Source organism: Lampetra planeri, chromosome 37 (assembly GCF_965212315.1).
Source record: "Lampetra planeri chromosome 37, kcLamPlan1.2.h2, whole genome shotgun sequence".
Taxonomy (NCBI): Eukaryota; Metazoa; Chordata; class Hyperoartia; order Petromyzontiformes; family Petromyzontidae; genus Lampetra; species Lampetra planeri.
The window spans coordinates 3010040-3033984 of NC_136143.1; the positions used below are offsets into that span (position 1 = coordinate 3010040).

At 57.4% G+C, this 23945-nt stretch overlaps 2 protein-coding genes across 5 annotated transcripts in view; one reads left to right on the top strand and one right to left on the bottom strand.

Moving 5' to 3' along the window:
- Window positions 1–23563, top strand: LOC144730820 (adhesion G-protein coupled receptor D1-like). The gene is made up of 29 exons (XM_078611594.1): window positions 1–561; window positions 625–1011; window positions 1284–1389; window positions 5181–5325; window positions 5471–5531; window positions 7016–7520; window positions 7766–7864; window positions 8132–8269; window positions 9647–9889; window positions 10340–10609; window positions 11163–11230; window positions 12016–12204; window positions 12881–12940; window positions 13254–13374; window positions 13847–13954; window positions 14183–14258; window positions 14405–14546; window positions 14705–14766; window positions 15023–15149; window positions 16410–16513; window positions 16711–16822; window positions 16957–17110; window positions 17432–17498; window positions 17616–17682; window positions 17795–17886; window positions 17977–18103; window positions 18261–18302; window positions 18421–18507; window positions 19833–23563. The coding sequence occupies exons 1-29, from the start codon at window positions 1–3 to the stop codon at window positions 19938–19940; spliced, it is 4428 nt and encodes a 1475-aa protein (XP_078467720.1). The 3' UTR covers window positions 19941–23563.
- The window catches only part of LOC144730906 (uncharacterized), a 15150-nt gene continuing 9980 nt past the window's right edge, over window positions 18776–23945 (bottom strand). Inside the window, exons 11-18 of one of the 4 annotated variants that reach the window (XM_078611755.1) lie at window positions 23272–23353; window positions 22852–22941; window positions 22633–22723; window positions 21964–22053; window positions 21631–21656; window positions 21474–21532; window positions 21314–21390; window positions 18776–21133 (exon numbers count right to left, since the gene is read on the bottom strand). In XM_078611755.1, coding sequence (XP_078467881.1) covers window positions 21008–21133; window positions 21314–21390; window positions 21474–21532; window positions 21631–21656; window positions 21964–22053; window positions 22633–22723; window positions 22852–22941; window positions 23272–23353 — 641 coding nt within the window. In that variant the 3' untranslated portion in view covers window positions 18776–21007. The other 3 variants (XM_078611754.1, XR_013587875.1, XM_078611756.1) reach the window with 3 other exon arrangements.

Genomic DNA, 23945 nt, shown 5'->3' on the forward strand with positions numbered 1-23945 from the left:
ATGCCGGGAGACGACGACCTCTGCTGCCAGATCTGCTGCGAGCATTACGACGAGGACACTCACAGCCCGCGGATTCTCGGCTGTTGCCTCAACACCCTCTGCCTGCAATGTGTCAAGAACCTGGACTTCGAGCAGGAGGGCTTCGTCACCTGCCCCGCGTGCCGGACTGAGCACGACGTGGATGGAGAAGCGCAGAACCTCCCCGTCAACGAGCTCGTGCTCAGGAGGCTCCGCGCCGCGCCACCGCCGGGAGGAGGAGGAGGAGGGGACTTTGATGCCGACGCGCCGGGAGTCGCCGCTCGGGGATTTATCAACATCGAGGACGATGAGTCGTCCATCTACCCTGACGACGACGACTTTGCCGAGGAACGTTTTGAACGTGCAGATGTTGTGACCCCTCGGCGATCCGCCAACGTAAACATTGACGACTACGACTTTTACGAGGAACCTTCCGATAGTCCAGACATTCTCGCCCCTCAAGGATTCGTCAGTGGCGACATTGACGACTACAACTTTTACGAGGAACGCGCAGATGTTGTGGCCCCTCGGCGATCCGCCAACGTAAACATTGACGACTACGACTTTTACGAGGAACCTTCCGAAAGTCCGGACATCCCGGCATAGGTGCCCGCCGCGTCGGACCAAGAGGACACCGACGAGCATCTCGCGCTGCCCCCGTGTCCCCTGTGCGACCACCACTTCGACGCGCTTCGGAAGCCCTGGGCCCTGGCGTGTCCGCACGTGCTGTGCGAGCCCTGCCTGAGCGCCATGCACGGCTCGCGCTCCGCCTCCGGGGCGCGCATCTCGTGCCCCGTGTGCGCGACCGAGACCGACGTGGCCCACGACTGGACCGCCTGCGTGACCCCGCAAGGCCACAGCGGCCGCCGCCAGCGACCCCAGCCCGCGGCCCCGGGTCCTCTCGGCCCTCTCGGCCCGGCCGCCGCAGGGAACCCGGGCGCAGTGGCTGTCACGTCGGGGGCCGCGGACGATGGGTCCGAGGGGAGTTTCTGGGCGCGGTGGTTGCCGAGACTCGCGAGGTGGTGCTTCTGTCGCGCCCGGTAGCTGCAGCGCGAGTCATCATCGTCATCAGCAGCAACATCGGCACCACCATCAGCAGCGGTGTCATCATTGCCATCACCACCATCACCAGCGATGTCGTCATTACCATCGCCTCCATCAGCAAAGACAAATGCCGCCTTTAACAGGCTGTTGAGGCAAGGGCTGTCAGCGAGCAGAAAGAGCGTGGCCGCCTTGAGGCACGCGCTCCCGGGGCGCGCTCACAGCAGCGGCTGGCGGGGCCGTTTGTGAGGGGGCCGGGGGGGGCGATGGAGCCGACGTTGGGAGCCGATGGAGCCGAGGGGGCCGACGGAGCCGGGGGGGGTGCCGACGGCACGAGAAGAGGGAGCCGACACTGACTCACTCACACATCACACACTGACTCCCTCACACATCATGCACTGACTCGCTCATCTTGCACTGACTCGCTCATCATGCACTTACTCACTCACACATCATACACTCGCACAACTACTGACCCATTCACTCATCATAGACTGGTTCACTCATCGTCCACTGGCTCACTCGCACATCATACACTCACTCACACTGCCGCTCGCTAACTCGCTCACACATCATACACTGACTCACACTGCCGCTGACTCGCTCACATCATACACTGACTCGCTCATCATGCGCTTACTCACTCACACATCATACACCCGCACAACCACTGACCCATTCACTCATCATACACAGGTTCACTCATCGGGCGCTGGCTCACTCGCACATCATACACTCACTCACACTGCCGCTGACTCACTCACACATCATACACTCACTCACACTACCACTGACTCACTCACACATCATACACTGACTCACTCATCATACACTGACTCACTCACCTTGCGCTAACTCACATCATACACTCACTCACACTGCCGCTGACTCGCTCACACATCATACACTGACTCACTCATCTTGCGCTGACTAACACATCATACACTGACTCACACTGCCGCTGACTCGCTCATACATCATACACTGACTCACTCATCTTGCGCTGACTAACACATCATACACTGATTCGCACATCATACACTCACTCACGCTGCCGCTGACTCATTGACACATCATACACTGGGAGTGTCGTGCTGCCAGCTATGGCTGCAGGTTTTGTCGTACGTGTTATGTATATATCGTTTATTGTTACATTTTTTAATCACAGTTCCTATGATTACTGTTGTTACATTGTTTTTATAGCTTTATTTTCGTGATTCGAAAACATATGGTTAATCTAAATTGTCTTATGGTTGTTGTTGGCTTGTACCACATTGTGATTTTGCACACAGCGTTGTAATACGATTTTTTTGGCAATATTTGCTGGTTTATTCCAGGATGTTTCTGTTGCGCGTCGTCGCTTTGGGATGTTCTGTGTTCATATTTTGTTTGTTGCGGTTGCGCCCGACTCAAGAGCCGCATGGCTCACAGGGCTAGTACCTAATAAATGAAACTTGAAACTTGATTAACGCCGGTGCAGCGCACGAGGAGTGGTGGTGTGGCCAGAACCCACCAAGGCGCCTTTGTCTCCCCGGTGCTGGTGTCCGTACACCCACATCTCGAGGAGGGCGACGGGACCTGTTCATGTTGTTTCACTCGCGGCTGACGAGCCATGTTTGCCGTGGCCGGGAATCGAACTCGGCTCGCTGAATGTTTTAGCGCGGGCAGAGCGCTAACCACGGCGCCACTACTCCCCGCCAGCACTTATCATCATCAACATCATCATCATCAACATCATCAGCAGCAGCGCGAACATCGTCATCGTCACCGCCATTCATCACGCCAGCGCATCATTACAAATCAGGATTTCATTTTTATTCTGGAAGCATTTCGACGGAGCCTCAGGCCCGGACGGTGCTGGCTGGACGGCAGCCCTGGTGGAAGTTGTCTTTTATCTTTTGGAGGGAACCTTCCTGGGAGCTCAGCACGCGTCTCGAGTTTCGAGCCCACTGTCACGTCATAAGCGATAGTGATGATGGGTGATTGTGTCGATTATGAAATCCCAATCACGAGAGTGAAACGGGCACACTTGAGTGTGCGTGATGAGTAGGAGCTGGAGAGAGAGAGAGCGCCAAGGGGCTTCTCTCCCTTCTCTCGCTGAAGCTCCTCGCGGTGGCGTGGCGACACCACGGGCGGCGCTGCTGCCCCCCGCAGGGGGACACGGGGGGACGCAGACGGCTGTGGCCGTCATCGGCAGAGCGCAGGGCGACAGAAATGTATCTAAGAAGTTCACAGAGCGAGGGGGTGGTGGTGGGGGGGGGCCTGGCTCGAGATGAGGAGGAGGAGCGGGCGAACGAGAGGCGCCGTCTCGCTTCGTGCGCGGCGCTCCGACTCATCCCGGGGCCCGGGATGGGTCCGATCCGGGCGGGCACCGCACGTGGCTCACCGTGCTCGTCGGAGGAACGCGCGCGAGGTGATTGGTTTGCGTTGTTGTGTTAACAGCGGTTTTATTAGCACAGACCGCAAACGCACACAACTCCAAGGGGGTGGGCAGTAACAAACAACACTGTCAACGTTCTAGTCGGTAAGAGTATGATGACACGTTTCTTAAACCGAGTAAGGTGATTGTCAGAGCCTGGGGACAAGAGGCGGTGATGGGAGGAGGGGAAGTCCAAAGTGGACCAGTGCGAGGGAAGAAGCGGAAAGAGAAGCGTTGTGACCTGCAGTGTGGTGAGTGGGTGGGTGAGTGAATGGGTGGGTGAGTGAATGGGAGAGTAGGTGGGTGAGTGAATGGGAGAGTGGGTGGGTGAGTGAGAGGGTGAGTGGGTGGGTGAGTGGGAGGGTGAGTGGGAGGGTGAGTGAATGGGAGAGTGTGAGGGTGAGTGAGAGGGTGGGTGAGTGGGTGGGTGAGTGAGAGGGTGAGTGGGTGGGTGAGTGGGAGGGTGAGTGGGAGGGTGAGTGCGTTGTTGTGACCTAAAGTGTGGTGAGTGAGTGGGTGAGTGGGTGGGTGAGTAGGTGGGTGAGTGGGAGCGTGAGTGGGAGGGTGAGTGGGAGGGTGAGTGCGTTGTTGTGACCTGCAGTGTGGTGAGTGAGTGGGAGAGTGGGTGGGTGAGTGAATGGGAGAGTAGGGTGGGTGAGTGGGTGGGTGGGTGAGTGAGTGCGTTGTTGTGACCTGCAGTGTGGTGAGTGAGTGGGAGAGTCGGTGGGTGAGTGAATGGGAGAGTAGTTGGGTGAGTGGGAGCGTTAGTGGGAGGGTGAGTGCGTTGTTGTGACTTGCAGTGTGGTGAGTGGGAGGGTGAGTGGGTGGGAGAGTGGGTGAGTGGGAGGGTGAGTGGGAGGGTGATTGCGTTGTTGTGACCTGCGGTGTGGTGGTTGAACGCAGTGTGACGGATGAGACGAGACAGTGTCTGGCAGTTCGAGTCCTCAACACGTGCGGACGACGATGATGACGATGCTGTGATGGGGTTGCAGGGACACGGGGCCGGGCCTCCTCTTGCCCTGCTCACCGCGCCGTGAGACTCCTCACTTCCCCACGCTTTCCTCCCATCCGCACCCCTCCTCACCCTCCTCACCCCTCCTCACCACTCCTCACCCTCCTCACCGCGACGTAAGACTTCTCACCCCTGCTCTAATGAACGCGCCTCTTCGTTTCAATTAAAGCCGCGTCTCCTCCAGCGCCTCGCGGCCCCTCGCGAAACGCATTCCAGTCCAGAGGCACAAACAGCGTGCAACGCAGTCACGGGCAGAACACGCGCTCCCCTCCTCCTCCTGCTCGTCATCCTCCTCGTCCTCGTCATACTCCACGGGCCGGACCTGCTGCGGGGCGAGACGCACGGAGCGGAGAGAGCGAATTCTGGACTCTGCGGGACATGGGCTGAGCGTGGAGGTCGTGGAGAGGTACGACCTCGTGCCTGGATGAAGCGTCAATATCGACGTCGCGACTGAACTGGACTCCGAGTCTCTTCTGAACTTGGTCTTCTGGCCTCCTCCGACTACCTGTATTCAAGTCTCCTCTAGTTCCTGGGTTTTCGTATTCTGGATCGTGGTTCTCGAGTTTCTCGTCATTATCCTGCTGCTGCTCCTTCATCTCCTGGTGTCTGATAATACCCTCGTCTCCTGCCGTCTGGATCCTTAAAATCCGGCCTCTCGTCTCCTTGCCCCTGGAACCGCGACCCCGGCAGCAATGATCCCCGCCTGGAGCTGGCGGGTCCTGGCGCTGCTGCTGCTCGTCAGCTGCACCGCGGTAGGACTCTCTCGCGACTCCAGCGCACGCGCGCGGGGACACCGGGGGGGGAGTTGGTACCTGCCCGTGAGCGGCACGGAGAGGCGAGTCACGTGTCCGTGCGTGTGCGTGCGTGTGCTGTGCGTGTCCCTGCGTGTGCGTGCGTGTCCGTGCGTGTACGTGCGTGTGCGTGCGTGTCCGTGCGTGTACGTGCGTGTGCGTGCGTGTCCGTGCGTGCGCTTGGTGCAGACCCGGCGAGCAGAGGGGACCCCGCCGCGAGGAGAGGGGACCTTGGATGATGCGGATATCTGTGAGTTCGAGTCGCCTCCATCATATTGACCTTTGTTCACCCAGGGAAGCCTCTCTTTCAGGTAGGGGGGGGGGCAACCCCTCCAGCAATGAAAAATGAAAGAGGAGTTGTTAGTAAGGACTTGTTGTCCCTTGCTTTGTATTCGACGCGTGTGCGGCGATGGCGCAGCCATCGATCGAGGGTCGAATTCGAACCGCGTTGTGTGATCGGCATCGCGCTCACTGAAGGTGTTTGCCTTCAGGGAAGTCGTGTACTGTATACACAACTGCGCACAATTCTGAGTCACTTAAAACTACTTTGCCGTTACTTATTGCCAATAATGGACTCAGACTATTGTCCTATCATCTCATATAGTCCCTGGCACGTAATAATATGCTACACAGTGGCAATGGGGGTCGCAAAATGCCGTTTTTAACTAATAAACTCCAACGATTCGATCGAAATTAGGGATTTCGATCTGAACATTGGGGAGGCACGGCCACCCCCCCCCCCACTGTACTCTTGAGGCTCAGGGAGGTTTCCCTGCGACGTGGGATGTCTGGCTTCGTGTGCGAGGAACCCAGAGACCCGGAGAATACCCAGACACCGTATCTAAGGGGGGGGGGGAACTCCCATAGATCCACACAGATAGATTTAATAATCCATTGCTGTACTATCATGTAGCGACCTCGCAGCCCAAGGCTATACCACGTGGTAGTCCCAGGCAGTCTCCTACTCGAGCATTAGCCGGGCTGGTACCTGCTTGGCTTCCCAGGTCAGATGAGGCGGGCACGGCTGTGGGCTTCAGTTCAAGGGGAATCGGTCAAACTTGACCAGTGGAGCAGAAACCTCCTGGACACGGAGTCTCGATAATCGCTTGAGCCATCAGCGAATCGATCACGGGAGCGGCGCCGCAGTCGGTGGTTTCACGAGTTGCTGCGTTATCAGCCCGGCGAGACGACGCGAGCTGCATTTCTGTACGCGGCTAACGTAAGTGGCGATGGCATCAGAAATGTCTCTTGAGTCTCACCGCATCACCAACCGACGCTGACCACCGTGGTGAAGTATGGCCTCCATCCAGCAGTGGATTGTGTCGCATTGTGTTCAACCAGCACACTGCAGGTCCCAACTCACTCACCCACCCACTCACCCACCCACTCACTCACCCACACACTCACTCACTCACTCACCCACTCACTCACTCCCTCACTCAACCACCCACTCACCCACTCACCCACCCACCACACTGCAGGTCACAATTCATCTACCCACTCACCTAACCACTCACCCACCCACACACCCCATCACCCGCTCACCACACTGTAAGTCAGAACGATTTTCTTTCTGAATCTTCCCTCGCACTGCTTCACTACGGAGTCCCACCCTCGTCTCTCCTGGATTATGAAATCGTCCATGACGTTAACCGTGGCGTTGAGAATTCATCGATTCCGATGGTCATCAAATTCTCGGTTTTGTCTGTAAATTGGTCCGCACGATCCCGGCAGCCGCTAGAGGCGCCTCCATTCCAGCGGTTGATGGAATCCCCCGAACGCGGCCGGGGAAGAGAGAGGAGGAGGCGGAGGAGGAGAGAGAGTCAAGGAGCGGGGTCGATCATGAGACGTGGCGAAGGCTTGGGGAGGCCTTCATCCTGTGCCCGGGACCCCCCCTGTCCCCCTGTCACGTGTCCCCTTGTCCCCCTGTCACGTGTCCCCGTGTCCGCCTGTCACGTGTCCCCTTGTCCCCCTGTCACGTGTCCCCCTGTCACCCTGTCACGTGTCCCCGTGTCCCCCTGTCACGTGTCCCCTTGTCCCCCTGTCACGTGTCCCCTTGTCACGTGTCCCCTTGTGCCCCTGTCACGTGCCCCCCTGTCACGTGTCTCCCTGTCCCCCCCTGTCACGTGTCTCCCAGGGCCCGGACTGTCTCTGGTCCACTCCGCCTCCCGCTATTGGCCTCTGGGCCGCGTCCCCGGGCTCCTGGAGGCGCCGGGACCACGTGACCCCACGGAGCAAGGTGAGCCCCGCCCCCTCATGCGGAGACACGGGGGGGCACGGAGACACGGGGGGCATGGGGGGACACACGGGGGGGAGGCCACACACGGAGACACTGGGGGAGGCACGGAGACACGGGGGGGGGGGGGGGACACGGAGACACGGGGGGGGGGGGACATGGGGGGCAAGGAGACACGGGGAGACACGCGGGGGGGGGGGGGTGCGAGACGGGTGTGTGAGAGGCGCGTGGTGGCTGCGTCTCCACAGCCGAGGTGACCCCCTCGTCTCGTCTCGTGGAGCTCAACGCCACGGCGGAGACGGCCGCCAACGGCTCCACCCGCTACTCCAGCCTGGAGGCCACCGTGGGTAGGGCCCAAGCACCCACACAGCACACGCGAGTATCATGATGATGATGATGCCACTGATGATGATGCCAGTGATGATGCCACTGATGATGATGCCAGTGATGATGCCGCTGATGATGATGCTGATGAAGCTGATGATGACAATGATGTTTCTGCTGCTGATGATGATGCTGATGCCGCTGATGCTGATGATGATGCCGCTGATGCTGCTGATGATGATGCTGATGATGATGATGCTGCTGATGCTGATGTATCTGACGATCCCCAGAGCTGGTGGACTGGCCCGAGGGCCGGGGGGTGCTGCTGCTGCTGCGTGGGAGCGGCGCTGCCACCGCGCTGCTGCCGCACGCGGCGCGGGAGTCGCGGGAGTCGTGCGTCAGCCAGCCGGCACTCTGCTCGCCACGAGGTGGTGGCGGTGGTGTAGTGGTGGTGGTGGTGGTGGCGGTGTAGTGGTGGTGGTGGTGTAGTGGTGGCGGTGGTGGTGTAGTGGTGTAGTGATGGTGGCGGTGGTGTAGTGGTGGTGGTGGCGGTGTAGTGATGGCGGTGATGTAGTGGTGGCGGTGGTGGTGATGTAGTGATGGTGGTGGTGATGTAGTGATGGTGGTGACGGCGTAATGATGGAGGTGGTGATGTAGTAATGGTGGCGGTGATGTAGTGATGGTGGCGGTGATGTAGTGGTGGCGGTGGTGATGTAGTGATGGTGATGATGTAGTGGTGGCGGTGATGTAGTGGTGGCGGTGGTGGTGATGTAGTGATGGTGGTGGTGATGTAGTGATGGTGGTGACGACGTAGTGATGGAGGTGGTGATGTAGTGATGGTGGTGGTGATGTAGTGATGGTGGTGGTGATGTAGTGATGGTGGCGGTGATGTAGTGGTGGCGGTGGTGGTGATGTAGTGATGGTGGTGGTGATGTAGTGATGGTGGTGACGACGTAGTGATGGAGGTGGTGATGTAGTGATGGTGGTGGTGATCTAGTGATGGAGGTGGTGATGTAGTGATGGTGGTGACGACGTAGTGATGGAGGTGGTGATGTAGTGATGGTGGTGGTGATGTAGTGATGGTGGTGATGTAGTGGTGGCGGTGATGTAGTGGTGGCGGTGGTGGTGATGTAGTGATGGTGGTGGTGATGTAGTGATGGTGGTGGTGATGTAGTGATGGTGGCGGTGATGTAGTGGTGGCGGTGGTGGTGATGTAGTGATGGTGGTGGTGATGTAGTGATGGTGGTGACGACGTAGTGATGGAGGTGGTGATGTAGTGATGGTGGTGGTGATCTAGTGATGGAGGTGGTGATGTAGTGATGGTGGTGACGACGTAGTGATGGAGGTGGTGATGTAGTGATGGTGGTGGTGATGTAGTGATGGTGGTGATGTAGTGGTGGCGGTGATGTAGTGGTGGCGGTGGTGGTGATGTAGTGATGGTGGTGGTGATGTAGTGATGGTGGTGACGACGTAGTGATGGAGGTGGTGATGTAGTGATGGTGGTGGTGATCTAGTGATGGTGGCGGTGATGTAGTGGTGGCGGTGGTGGTGATGTAGTGATGGTGGTGGTGATGTAGTGATGGTGGTGACGATGTAGTGATGGTGGTGACGATGTAGTGATGGTGGTGGTGATGTAGTGATGATGGTGGTGTAGTGATGGTGGTGGTGATGTAGTGGTGGTGATGTAGTGATGGTAATGTAGTGATGGTGGTGATGATGTAATGATGTCGATGTATTGCAAGTGGTGTTAACGATGCCGTCATGTGATGCCCCCGTGCCCTTGTGACCCCCTTGTCCCCACGCAGGCGTCACGTTGTCTCTCTTCTGGAAGAGGACAGAGCGTGGCTCCCGTGCAGCGCAGCTCTCCTCCTCCTCCTCGTCCTCCTCCTCCTCGTCCTCCTCCTCCTCGTCCTCCTCCTCGTCCTTTCCGAGCCGCAGGCCGCCCTCCCCAAGCGGCTTCTCGATCAGCGTGGACCCCGAGCGCGGCTCCGCGGAGATCCTCGCGTTCGTGGCCGCGTGGAGGTGGCAGGCCGAGGCACGGGGCCCCGGTGAGTGGGGTCCGTGGGGGTGAGGATGGTGAGGATGGTGAGCGTGGCGGAGTGATGGCGCCTTTTTAAAAGGGGTTTGATGACGGTGCCGGAACACCGAGAGGGACCACCCTCGGTGTGTCCGGTGCATCCGCTGCTGCGCAACGCCGCGCCGCGTCACCAGGAGGATTTCTCCACAAATCTGGCCGACGCCTGATGAAGCTCGTTGAACTGCTGGTGGCGCTGCTTGTGGAGGTGGTGGTCGTGATTGAACTGCTGGTGGCACTGCTGGTAGCACTGCTTGTGGAGGTGGTGGTGGTGATGGCACTGCTGGTAGCACTGCTTGTGGAGGTGGTAATGGCACTGCTAGTGGCACTGCTGGTGGTGTTGATGGCACTGCGGGTGGCACTGCTGGTGGTGGTGCACAGCATCACGAGTGAATCCCCGACACTCCCCGCACACTCCCCACAGGCGCCGTGTGGTCCCACCTGCTCTTCACGTGGAGCCGGGACTCGGGCCTGCGGGTGTTCGTCAACGGGACCCCCTCGGCCTGGGACCCCCGCGGGGCCCCCTGCAGGGGGCGGTACGGGGCGAGCCCTGGGGGAGGGCTCGTCCTGGCGGCCGGGAGTCCCCCCTCCCCGCTGGGGGCGCCGGCGGGAGACGTCGCGTTTGACGAGGTGATCGTGTGGGAGAGGAGACTCACGGCACGCGAGGTCCGGCTGTACTTCACCGCGGCGACTGGTGAGAGCATGGGGCGGTGCGTGAGTGGGTGGGTCGGTGGGTGGGTGGGTGGGGAGATGAGTGGGTGGGTGGGGAGATGAGTGAGTGGATGGGTGAGTGGGTAGGTCAGTGGGTGGATGGGTGAGTGGGTGGGTGGGGAGATGAGTGGGTGAGTGGGTAGGTCAGTGGGTGGATGGGTGAGTGGGTGGGTGGGGAGATGAGTGGTGGGTGGATGGGGAGGTGAGTGGATGAGTGAGTGGGTGGGTGGGGAGATGAGTGGATGGGTGAGTGGGTAGGTCAGTGGGTGGATGGGTGAGTGGGTGGGTGGGTGGGGAGATGAGTGGGTGGGTGGGGAGGTGAGTGAGTGGATGAGTGGGTTGGTGGATCGGTGAGTGGGTGCATGCGTGAGTGTGTGAGTGAGTGTACAAGTGCATGAGCGAGTGGGTGAGTGTACGAGCACGTGACTCTTGTCTGTGCAGCTGTGTGCGCGAGTGCATTGAGTATCTGTGGGTGGGTCTCTGTGGGGGGGGGGGGGGGTCCCGTTGTGACTTAGCCCTGGGTTTCGCTGCCGCAGGAGCGGACGCGTCTCTCGCCGCGAAGCCCGGCGCGACGCTTCCCACCGCGGAGCCCGGCGGCCGAACGGTGAGTCGGCCAGCCCCAGCCAGCCTCACCGACCCGGCACCGCGCGGGGATTCCACTCGCACCTCGTGCACAGCACACGGACACCTCCCTCGAGTCCCGCTTACACCGTGCCGAGCGTTTCACTCAAACCCCACTCAAAAAAAAACCGCACGTAAACCTCATTTTATACAATGGTAGGTTTTTACCCTTTTTAACTGGTACAAAACTGACACCTTTATTCAAGGCATCATGTTTGCAATGACCACAACACAAGTAGTCAATAAAGCAAACAAAAAGAAGCAACTCTGATAAGGATAATAATATGCACTGTCCTTGAAGTTGATTGGCCCACACCCGAGACGGCTTTCTTTAGAGCCTAGTCCCCATTGGTGTAGGGCCAGATGACACCAGAAGGCGTACACTCAAATGCCAGTCTACCCACGCTTGAAGCTAATTAAACCAAACCTGACATCTCAATTCGGCCCCACTTGAAGCTGAATGAATCCGTACTTAAACCCATTGTAGATGCCACTTGAGCCCCCGCTCTAAGTGTCACTGGAGCGAGCCACGCCGCCGTCACTCTGCGAGTCTCGCGTCAGCTGTTCGCTGGCCGGGCACGTGTCTGGCTTAGTGAGGTTGCACGGGGGGAGGGGGGGGTCACCGAGCTCACGGTCAGAGATCACGGCCATACACCGAAGCACTCAGGCAGCGTTCGCCCGGCACCGATGTTGACGTCTCCGTAACTTAATTCTACACTGGGGGTCAAGGTCCCCCTCTGACTTCTGCTAATGCTGATGTTTCCACAGTCGCCCCCGGGGGCATCTCGGGGTCTCCCCGGTGGTTCGGGGCAGCTCAGCCAGGAGGGGGCAGCCGCACGGTTGGGGTCGGGGCGGGCCCTGGGGCCCGGGAGGGATCTGGGGCACTTGGGAGCCCTGGTGCCCAATCTCCCGGACGCTCACGCCATCAGCCCTGACGTGGCGCGTAACCTCACCCAGGTGAGCACCGCTGTCCTCCAGCGCCCCGCGTGGCCCCGCAGATTGCCTCGTGTCCCCTTGTCTCTCCATATTTCCCTGTGTCCCTGTGTCTCCATTTCCCTGTACCCCCATGTCTCCTTGTCCTAAGGGGCCATCCATAAATGACGTCACGCGATTTTGGACGATTTTTGACCCGTCACACAGAGTCACAAAAAGTCAGACCGCCCCTCAAATATGACGTCACAAAGCTCTGCCCCCCTCCCTAAAAAAAACATGCTTCAAATCGCTTTAAACTATTGTCATTGTAGTGCGTATTTAATGTGGCGCTGCACTCTGATGTTTTAGGAGAAAACATTTATTAAAAAGTGTATTTAATTAAGTAGAACGTGTTGTCTATATTTATTTAAAGTTGCGCATTTTTACGTGACGTCACATTTCTCAAACCCCCCCCCCCCTTCGTCACACATTTCACAAATGTCTGACCCCCCCCCTCCCAGGTGTGTGACGTCATTTATGGACGGCCCCCTAATATCTCCATGTCCCCATCTCCCTATGTCCCCATGTCCACAAGCCCGGTATCCCTGCAGCTCTGTGTCCACACGCCCCTATAACCCCATGTCCACCTGCCCTGTGACCCCGTGTCCACCTACCCTGTGACCCCGTGTCCACCTGCCCTGTGACCCCGTATGGCCTGCAGAGTTTCCTGGGCTCGGTGGAGGACGTCCTCCTTTCACCTGTGATGGCGCAGTTCTCACAGGTAACCCACTACGAGGGGGAGTGGGGTGGGGGAGGGGGTGGTGTATGGTGTGGTGAACTGCGGTGTGGTGAGCGTGGTGTGATGAGCTGTGGTGAGAGTGGAGGGATGAGTCGGGGCGGCGTGTGAGCCGGAGTCCCCGTCGGGTGGAGCTGATGTAGTCACCGCGACACCGGGCGCCACGTGGTGCCGTTTCCACGGCGATGATGGTCGAGCAGCGTTGACAGAGTTGAGGTCTCTGCCGGCCAGAGCCAAAGCAGTGCCCCGCCCCCCGCCTCGTTTTCGCGTGACGACCCCGTGAACTCACGACCCCCAGGCCGGCTCGGTGGTGAGCGGGCTGCTGCTCACGGTGGACGAGGCGACGAGCCGCGTGGCCTCGCGACTCGGCTCCTCCTCGGGCGGCCCCATCACGATCCGCGGGCGCACCGACTCCGCCGGTACCGCGCCACCCGGCACGCGCAGCACCCAGCGCCCCCCTCCTCCTTCATCATCACATCGCCTCCACTCCACCTCCTCTCTCTTCAGCGCGTTCCCTCATTCGCCTACTTAAATGTAGCAGGACCCTCCTGCAAAAATAGTGTTGTGACCCAGAGAGCGAGGCTCTGCCGGTGGCACTGTTTTATAACTGTGGCTCACGGCAGAGTTGCGGCACGTGGTGTGAAGCAGCCCGGCGAATGAACCCGAGCGGTGTACAGCACCGACTGCGATTGTTATTCACGCAGCGCTTTGCTGCGAGTGAAACTTTCTGCATCGTGACTTTAACGGTGCCGCTCACCACGGACTCCCGTTGTTGCGAAGCGGCCGCGGGCCTCTCGTCACCGCTCTCACCGGGACATTCGTGAGAGGTCACGACCTGTTTGGCGTGACCTCGGGTTGACCTCGGCGTGACCCTGTTCCCCTCTGCTGCAGACTTTGCTCTCGTCAAGGTCCCCGGCGCCTGGCACCTGCACGAGTACCGCTTCCCGGCGCACGGCGCCAGCTACATCTTCATCCCCGGCACCGCCTTCCCCGCACGCGGTCAGTTCACGGCGGGGTCACGGCGGGGTCACGGCGGGGTCACGGCAGGGGTCACGTTAGGGCTGGGGTTGAGGGGGAGCGAGGGGACTGACCCCATCGCCTATTTTCCAACTGCCGACTGAAAACGCCACACTTACATCCCACTCACCACACACACTCGCGCCCGATATTCACCCCTGTATCTCCTCCGCTCACCCACGCACCCCCCACTCACCCCCACCTGTGCAGAGGAGCTCACCATCGTGGGGCTGCTCTACCACTCGGTGCACCGGTTCTACCGACGCATCTCTCCCTCCCAAACCAGGTGCGGCACAGTGGGGGGAGGGCGGTGGTAGTGGGGGGTGGTGGTGGGGGGGTAAGGGATATCTGACTCGTTGATTAAGAACTTCCAGCGTCATCACTGTTGCTGCCCCCCCCCCCCTCGCCTCGCTCCTTCCCCCGGTGGGGCAGGGTGTCGGGTGCCCTCCAGGAGGACACCCACCGACTGGAGGTGGTGAGTCGCATCATCTCCCTCAAGACCCAGCCGCCCCCGCGCCTCTCTTCCTCGCTGTCCGGCTCCCCACTCGTCACCGTCGTGCTCCTGCACGAGCGCGTGAGACTCACTGCACCGTGACACCGACTCCCTGCACCGAGACTCCCTGCACCAGGGCACGTGTGGCACGTTCCCATCGAGTGACGTGAGCGCACGCAGCGTGCGTTCCCAGGCTCGTGCACCCCCTGTGTTCACCACATGCTGCCCCTGTGCTGCAGGAGATGGACGCCTCTAACAGCTCGCTACGGGTGCAGCTGTGGTGCGCGTTCCTCGACTTCAAGTGCGTACGCCCCCTGGATGCACCAACCACACGCACCGCACACACACCGCACGACGTACACACACCACACAGCATACACAAACCACACCCCAACCACACACCGACCACACACAGCAGCCGCGCTATCCAACAGCACACCCCATATCCAGCAAGCATACTTGACGCTACTTTACCGCTCTATCGGCAATGCTGCGTCCACACTGTTGCTGTCTCCACGGACTGATCATGTATCTGCGTCGCCGTATCTGCACTGCAGCTTGGAGCCCCAGGGCGTCTGGTCCAACGCCGGCTGCGCCAGGACCCAGGGCAACGGCTCCTTCTCCGTGTGCAAGTGCACGCACCTCACCAACTTCGCCATCCTCATGCAGGTCACGCCGCTCCAGGTGACGTGCACGCTCCCGTCACAGGAACGGGGAGTGGCCTCAATAATTTGAGCGCAACCCCCCCCCCTCCCCCCCCGGTTGAGAAACGTGCTCACGAATTTTCTTTGGATGGGAAATTTTGCAGCAAAACAAATTGTTTGTAGGTTTGAGTGCTTGTGTTTTGCCGTGTTTGGTTGAGGGGCTACGTTTTGGTCTCGTGTTACCTGGGGAATGAGGCTTTAGACGCTACATTCGCGATTAAATGAGTAAAAACTGTGTTTTTGCATACAAATTGCGGGTTTAATGGGTTGCTTTCACCCGTTTTTGCCAGTTAACCCCATGTTTGTGCCCGAAACCAGCTTAAACCAGTATAAATGGGGACCCTAATGCAACAGCGACCCCTAGTGATAATATCTACAAAAAAATCCCCCAAAATCTTCGTTTCCATACGCTGCTGTTTCCTCTCCACCCTCTCCTCGTCACTCGGCCTCCTTCACCATCTGTCATCACGTACGCCGAAAATAATTACAAAAACGGACTTGACGGGAGTCGAACACACAACTTCCTAAACTCAAGAGGTAGGCGACCTGTGGCTCACGCCAGCAGTGCCGGCTGCAGGCTGGGGGAATGCTCCGGTGATTATATCGTCGCCTCACGGTCACGTTTTGACTGGTATCCGTAGAAGAGTGAACAAACACAAATCTTGCGAAGTCATGGCACGTGTTTCCTCGTGAGAATTAAAAATAAAAAAAATTTGCATTAAAATCACAAAATACAGTCGGACTTGAACCTCGAGTCTCCAACAGGCACACACATGCACATACACGCTCCACTCAACTACGAGAGGGCTTGGAATGCTCATTGCGGGCTGTGGTAGATATGAACGATGCTCAAGTTCGGCTCTTGGTTAAGTCACATCCCAGGAATCATATATACCAAGCCACCAGCACGCTAAGCCAAGAGTCCAGTGGCTGAGTGGGGAGTGTGTGGGTTTGCAAAATCACGAATTTTCTTGAATATTTGTACATTGCTAAGTATCAAACATGTTGAAGCGCAATTAAAATCCACGTGGATTTGAACGTAGGTTGTTGAACTCACAAATCAACACACCCCCGACTCAGCCACCGGTGGCCTGGGATGGGTGTCGCGAGCCGTGGGTTTTATGACCGAAACTCAGGAGCTTACCGGGACGTTAACTTGAACTGTGCCTTAAACAGGGCTCGAACCTATGCGGCCGCGGTAGGCGTCACGTGACCGGGCAGGCTGTGTGTGTGTTCCCAGCTGTCGGAGCACCACCAGCGAGCCCTCTCCACCATCAGCTACGTAGGCTGTGCCATCTCGATCACCTGCCTGTGCATCACCCTCATCACCTTCGCCATTCTCTCGTGAGTGACGCCCCCGGCTCCCTGCAGCTTCCCCCTCTCACCAGATTCTCACCTGCACCACTCACTGGCACACTCACCTCCATCACGATCATCTCCATCACACTCGCCTCCATCACAATCATCTACGTCACGATCATCTCCACCACACTCACCTGCACCACATTCGCCTTCACACGATGCCTGTGGGTGTCCCACAGGTCAGTGAGCACCATCAGAAACCAGCGCTACCTCATCCACGCCAATCTGTCGCTCGCCATTCTGCTGGCGCAGGTCTTCCTGCTCATCAGCGGCCACTTCTCTCCCGGGACCGTGAGGCACCGCACCCTGCACCCTGCACCTACACCTGCTCTGCACTAAAACCGGCTGGACAACACACACTCTTGATCCCTCATCCTGATCCCTGCCCTGATCCCCCTCACCGTTACCCTGTTCCCCGCCCGCAGTTGGGCTGCAAGGTGCTGTCGGTGCTGCTGCACTTCCTCTACCTGAGTGCGTTTGCGTGGATGCTGGTGGAGGGGCTGCACCTGTACAGCATGGTCGTCAAGGTGTTCGGCTCTGAGGACAGCAGCCAGGCTCTTTACTACGGCATCGGTTGGGGTGAGCTTACAACAACGATGACGAGACTCGCGTTTATACCGCGCCGCAACGATACTATGAATTTCAGAGTATAGCCCGGGGAATCCCCTAACAGGAGCTGTCCCTGTGCGGCACACGGTTGAGATCCTCGCAAATGAGACGATCTTGGTGTCTTGAGTTCTACGCTGGGTAGACAAATAGACTTGAAACAGATATACAAGCAAAATTTCCAACCGGGAGGTCGACGTCCGAATGTCTGCACGCGCACAAGAGTGGTTCGCCACACGCAGACCACGATGATCGCACACGTCCTCTCTCTCCGTGGCTGTGTGCGGGGAGCAGGGGCCCCTCTCATTATCAGCATCGTCTCCGTGTCGTCGGCGCTGGGCAGCTACGGCGAGGAGAGCAAGTGAGCGCATCATCTGCGTGCCAGTGTTGTGGTTGAGCTGTGAGCTTCACCGTGGTTGATTGGCTTCAGGGCGTAGGTTTGTCCCCACAGCCCCTCACCGTCTCCTCTACCCCGCAGCTGCTGGTTATCCATCACGGGCGGCGCCATCTGGGCCTTCGTGGCGCCCGCGCTGTGCGTGATCGCGGTGAGTGCCGCCACTTCTCGGTCCCCCGTTGGGGAGTTTTAGCCATACCGCGACGCACGCCGATGTCACGGAGGTTCGCAGTGACGCGGTCTCTGTGCGCTTCGTGGCGCAGGTGAACATCGTGATCCTGGTGACGGTGACGCGAATCATCACTCGCATCAGTGCCGAGAATTACAGGATGCACGGCGACCTCAACTCCTTCAGGTGAGCGGGCGGGGGAGAGGGCACGGTGTGCCAGGATGCGGGCGAGGGCCATGGCCGCGGGGTCTTGGGTAACCGGGCCTCTGTCTCCAGGCTCACGGTGAAGGCTGTCGCGGTGCTGCTGCCCATCCTCGGCATCTCGTGGCTCTTCGGCGTGCTCGCCGTCAACGAGAGCACCGTCCTCTTCCAGTACCTCTTCGCCATCTTCAACTCGCTGCAGGTACTCGCACTGTGAACCCCTCGCGCATCTGACGACCGGGAGATGTTCTCCGACACTCCCGGTTCCCTCGCGTGGCCTCTCGATACCGAGCTCACGCGCGGCCAATTTCTAGCCTTCGTTTGCCGTTGCCATGTGACCTCTCTCTCTCTCTCCACAGGGTGGATTCATCTTCCTCTTCCACTGCCTGCTCAACTCAGAGGTAAGCCCCCTCCCCCCCCCGAGGCATCGCACGCACCGCTGGAGTCTTGCCGTGAGCAGGGAACGAGGCGTCGAGGCGGGGGTGAAGGAGGAACCGTTCGTTTGTGTGTCTCGGCCAGGTGCGAGCGGCCTTCAAGCACAAGACCAAGGTGTGGACGCTGAACAGCAGCACGGGGAGGCCGATCCGGCCCCTCAACTCCGACGTGGTGAGTGCGGCGCCGTCGCAGCGCCGTAGCACCTGAAGCCTTTCCTTTTACTCACACACGGTTTGGAACATTGCCACCGTTCAGTTGCTTTGCAACATTTTGTTGTAGTAGTGCGATAAATCTTCGACTATCTTCAGCAGCCAGAAGATTAGACGTGTACATGTTAGTCGGTCTCTTTTCACACAAGGGTGGTAGTTTATCCGGTTTCTCTTGATTGAAAACACCAATATGTTGTCTTGAAAAAATAAAAAAATAAACTACGCTCTCAAACTTTCCATGAATGTTTATTACTCTCAGTTTGTATACACGTATTGCTCTGAGTTATACAATAACGGGGATAGTGCCAGATTATTATCAGGCAACAAACAGAACGCACGTACTTTTTTCCTTGAAATGTTTATACATTTTCCATTTCATCATTTTAAATTAGTAGCTAACAGCAATTCATTGAAACATTGTCTACTTCATAACGAATGAGACTGGGCATGTTAACGGGGTGAGGAAGAGGCCAGCATCGTTGTGACTCGCACCCCAAAGCTGTGGAGTGGGGCCAGCACTGCAGGCCATGCTAGGCAGGGCCGCCCAGGGCCGCCCCTCAGGGCAAGTGTGTGTGTGTGCGTGCGCCCGCCTCGCCTCGCTTAAACCCAAAATGAGCACGTGGTGCAGTGTGCCGGACTGGCGTCGAATAGAGAACATCGTTGGACGGAGAGAAATGAAATGAGAAATTTTGAATTAAAACATTCGTGACTGCAGGAATTCATATTCTTGGTTCTTTCGGTAAAGTCACTTAGATAGAAAACAAAACACCTGAAGAAGACCGCTTGTGTTGCGATCGAAACGTCGTGGGTTTTTTGCTTTTAATTTAGATTTTTGTTTTCTATCTACGTGACTTTACCGAAAGAACCAAGAATATGGAATGAGAAAGTTCTAGAGAAGGTTTGGGAGGAGAGCAGTCCTATGAGAACAATCCAGAAATAGCAAAAGAGAGTGGGGAAGGCAGATGTGAAAATTGATGAAGAAAGTTCTGGAAGGATGTTGGTAAAAAGAGACCAAGAGGCAGAAATAGAAATATGTTGCTGGAATTATTCAAGGCAGAGAGGAGGTCATACAGTGAATGAAGAAGCTCAAGACCAAACAGGATGGAGGGAGTGCGAGCCAAAGACGCGCCATCGGGCACAGGACGAGTGAGAAGAGGTGCAGCGTGGTCAAGATCAGCACTCGAGAGTCCAAGTCATCGAGACGCGTTGCTGACCTTGACAGCGATTGCCCACCGCCTTTCACGAGGATAATTTGGCTAGCGTGTGGCTGCACGTTTGTATTTACAGCTGAATGGAAACCGCACGGGAATCCCCAACACCAAGCTCAACATGGCGGAGAAGAGCAGCCAGCTGCTGCACAACACGGACAACCGCACCGACCCCGCACAGCCGTGACGACGCTGGCGGTGCCTCGCGCTCCGCCGGTGGACGGGGTGGTGGAAGAGACACTGGGCCGCGTGCGACCGAGTGCAGGATCAGGTCTCCCGTCTCCACCATTGGCCACGCCTGGCGACGGTGTTAATCACGACGCGGAGGAAAGAGCGCCGTTCCCCTGAGGCCGAAATCACGCCGCAGCGCGACTTCACGCCTCTGCGACACCGCGTGAATGTGCCCCCCCTCTAATTAAACGTCTGTGCATCAACACAAAATGCACAGAATCATATTGGTCAACGTAATTCTGTTAGGCTATCCCTATTATACTCGGCGTTTTATATTATGTTTACGTAGTTTAGCAAAGCGTTTTGAATTACTGCGATGCAAAGCGAAAGTGCAAATAATGAAGGAATTGTTTCGTATGACGCGGTGAGTCTGTACCAGGTAGTAGTATTTGTTTTTGTTTCCAGCCTGCACGCACATGATCCCATGCTTTAATCCCACGCGCAGTGCTGCTGACGTTGCCGTGTGATGCGTGAAAATGTGTGTCTGGAACACACCACGCTTGCACGTAAACCTGACAATGCAAGCAAAATGAAGCAGATGAAACCCGCACGTGTCCCTGGCAAGGCGTGTCCGGTCAGTGTCCGGTTGAGTAAGGGCCGCAAGGTCGTTAAAGCAGAGCGAGGCGTCCGGGCATTACCCTGGTCAGCGTGGTGTCCGCCGTGCGGAGAGACCTCCGCCCACTTCGAACCCAAACTCAAAACAGGAAGTTAGCGAGACTCCGGCTGAGAATGCAGGCAGGGCAGACAGCGATGAGTGCTTTTACAGATTCCCCGTTTGGCGAAAGTCATGAAACTATCCGAACCCCTCCCTGCTCTCAGGCTGTGGGCCGATTGAAGTGACAAAGCTAAGTAAAGTTGTTAACAATTTTAAACATGTTGACTTATTACAAATCAAAGCCAAGAACCCCTAGCGAAGGGATAAGGTGGCTCCAAATGGACCCGGTGTGCTGTGATGCCAATTGTGTTTCGAACCGTGGTTAGCTTTGTGGTTAAAGAGGTGGCTAGCACCGTGTTGCGCTCTCACTATGCTGTGCCGGTGCGGTTGCCTCGCTTGTCATGCCCGTGCCGGGTGCTTGTGGCTGCCCCTGGCTGGCTCCCGGGGTCGCCATCTGCCAGCGTGTCCAGCCTCCTGTCTGTTGCCGTGTGCCACTGCAGTGGGGAGGAGGAGGTGGTGTCATGCTCGGCACAGCGCGACGACGTTCGCGCCAGCTCCACTCACGCCGAACAGCTGGACTGCGGTAGCTGCATTGCAAGCCCAGTAATATAACAGACAAGTGTACGATTCTTCTAAGAAATATCAACTCGTGGTGCAGTGCATCCGCTCCTCACCTGGGTGGCCGTGCCGTGGGAGTTCTGGGGCAGCCGGGGTAACGCCGTCCTGTCACTCCCGCTCCAGCCGTTGGCCGCTGCGGTAGAAAAACAGTGGTGTGGCCGGGCTCAGCGGACACGCGGAATAACACGCGACCACGACAACGTCACAGCCACTCACCGCGTGGGAAGGGGTCCGGCCCCGTGCTCCCCCACGGAGACAGCGACGGAGGGAGAGACCTGGCAAAGGTCAAACGGCAAAGTCACCGGATTGACACGAGCAGCTGTGGACTAACAACAAGTCCAAACGATTCCTGTGAGTGCGAAGCGCTCCTTACCTGTCGGGGTAGTAGCCGCTCAGAGGCTGTCAGAGAGAGGAAACACCGCTTAGTGGCCGAACTCTCACGGTGGCCGCTTCACAACCGCACGCGTTAAGCTGCCAAGAACAATGGGGCCTGGCATCGTGATGATAAACACAGATGCATCTCAAAAATACTGCCGCTGCCAATCAACTGGTTTGTGGTGCCAGGAGGTGCCGTTAAGTGTGTGGACGTAACCACATATGGCAGCACGAGTGTGGGGATAGGGGTGATATTAGGTATAGCGTTGGCGCTATTTATCAGATCCAGTAGTGTTTCTCTTACTACAGCACCATGTCCCGCAGGTCTCACCTGCCGGCGCTGCAGCCGCTCCATCTCCCCACGAAGACGTCCCATCTGCTCCTCGGCCTCCCGTAGCATCTTGTAGCGAGCGTGTCGCTCCTGTCAAGATGACCACACAGCGCTGCATTTAACCGCACTTTACAACGAATCACAGCCAGACATTCCATTGGCCTGGCTGTGAGGAACATGACAAAATCTTAAATGTTGAACCACATATCACCAAATCATTCTGAATGTGCTCAATCTCATTGCATCTCAAGCTAAGCACGGTTGAGCCTGGTCAGTACTTGGATGAGTGGTGACCAGTGATTACCAGGTGCTGTCGGCTTGGGGCTGTGTGGTGGCCAGGAGATGGAAGCACAATCGTGGGTCACCCTGCATATTCCATGAGTTAAATCCGCGGATTGAATCTGTGCGGCACTTTTGAGTGTTTCCCCCTTGTACGCGTGGGTGTTCGCCATGCACTCCGGTTTTTCGCAAGCCAAACATTCAACACAATTAGCCAAACATCCCAATTGCAGGGCCCTCATGAAAAAGAGCCTTAAACCTCAGCGAGTTTTTCATGGGGATATAATGGACATTATTGATTATTATTGTTATTCTGCACTCTGGTACAATCCATATGCGTGGGTCTACAGTAGTGGAGACGCGACCGTGGGTAGCGACGTGCTGCCCCACCTGTGCCAGCTGCTCCTCCAGGCTCTGCCTCTGCTCCCACTCCATCCTCTGACTGTCCTCCATCAGCCTCTGCACCCTCCCGTCCTCATGCCTGACACACAGGCCCCCACGCGTGTTTGTGTGAACAGACACACAACGGTCTCCCCAGCTCACAGTTAAGAGGCAATCGCTACACGGCGATAAACAACGAGTCGCCCACACTCTGACCTTAACCCTGACCTCCTGCTGCGGTCCCGGAGGTCGCCTCTCCTCCAGTCACCGGGCAACCGCTCCGCCTGCCACTCAACTCGCTCAGCTCCGAGCGGCTGCCTGCAGCAACATGGGCGACAACAACACAGGGGTTTCCTGTCCAGTTATAATTCAACTCAACCTGCACAGCCGATTGGCTCTTAAGAAAGAGTTATGTGTGCACTTGCCTCTGATATTCGTGTAACTCGTATAAGCAGACATCTGTCTCCACAGGCAAATCAATTATGTTTAAGTCCATCAGCCGATCAGCTTGGAAGGTCCTGCCCGATAGACTCCCAACGCTGCCACATTACTTGGTACCATCGAGCCCCACAGCGTTGTGGGGTATCAACATTTGAAAGTCGCGCAACATGTATCGGCAATAGCTGCCCCCGCAGTGGGCGTTGTTACCTGGCCTTGTGCGTTGCGTCTGCTTGCTCCGTCAAGGGCTCCACGGAAGCCAGCCGCATCCACAGCGAAGGGACGTCCATGGCTGCACAGAAAACAGGATTTGTGATTTGACTAGAGAATCAGAATCTTAATTTATCCCACAGTCTCGGTGGAGCTGTTATTCTGAAAGCACATGCTTATTGTACTTGGTTGGCCTCGAATGTGACTCTTGTTCAATTCTCTGTGGAACAGTTTCTACACGTGTGATAAGTGGCGATGATTTAAAAAAACATAAATATTGCGTATTGCTGAATATTTGTGGTCTGAGATAAAAACAAATTTAATTGGAAGAGCTTAGATAAGGCCAAAGTGTAGACAACAGGCATGTAATGCTGCATCATTCGATTAGATGTTGCCTGATGTGGATGCGTACCTCCTGGCATGAGTGAGTGCGTGCGTGCATGAGTGCGTGCATGAGTGCGTGCATGAGTGCGTGCGTGCATGAGTGCGTGCGTGCATGAGTGCGTGCATGAGTGCGTGCATGAGTGCGTGCATGAGTGAGTGAGTGCGTGCATGCGTGCGTGCATGAGTGCGTGCATGAGTGCGTGCATGAGTGCGTGCATGAGTGCGTGCATGAGTGCGTGCATGAGTGAGTGAGTGCGTGCATGCGTGCGTGCATGAGTGCGTGCATGAGT

Coding starts and splice junctions, on each gene's coding strand:
- LOC144730820 (XM_078611594.1), top strand. CDS start 1: ATGCCGGGAGACGACGACCTCTGCTGCCAGATCTGCTGCGAGCATTAC. Junction 5,532..7,015: donor CTTGGATGATGCGGATATCT/GTGAGTTCGAGT, acceptor CGATCCCGGCAG/CCGCTAGAGGCGCCTCCATT. Junction 7,865..8,131: donor CAGCCTGGAGGCCACCGTGG/GTAGGGCCCAAG, acceptor GACGATCCCCAG/AGCTGGTGGACTGGCCCGAG.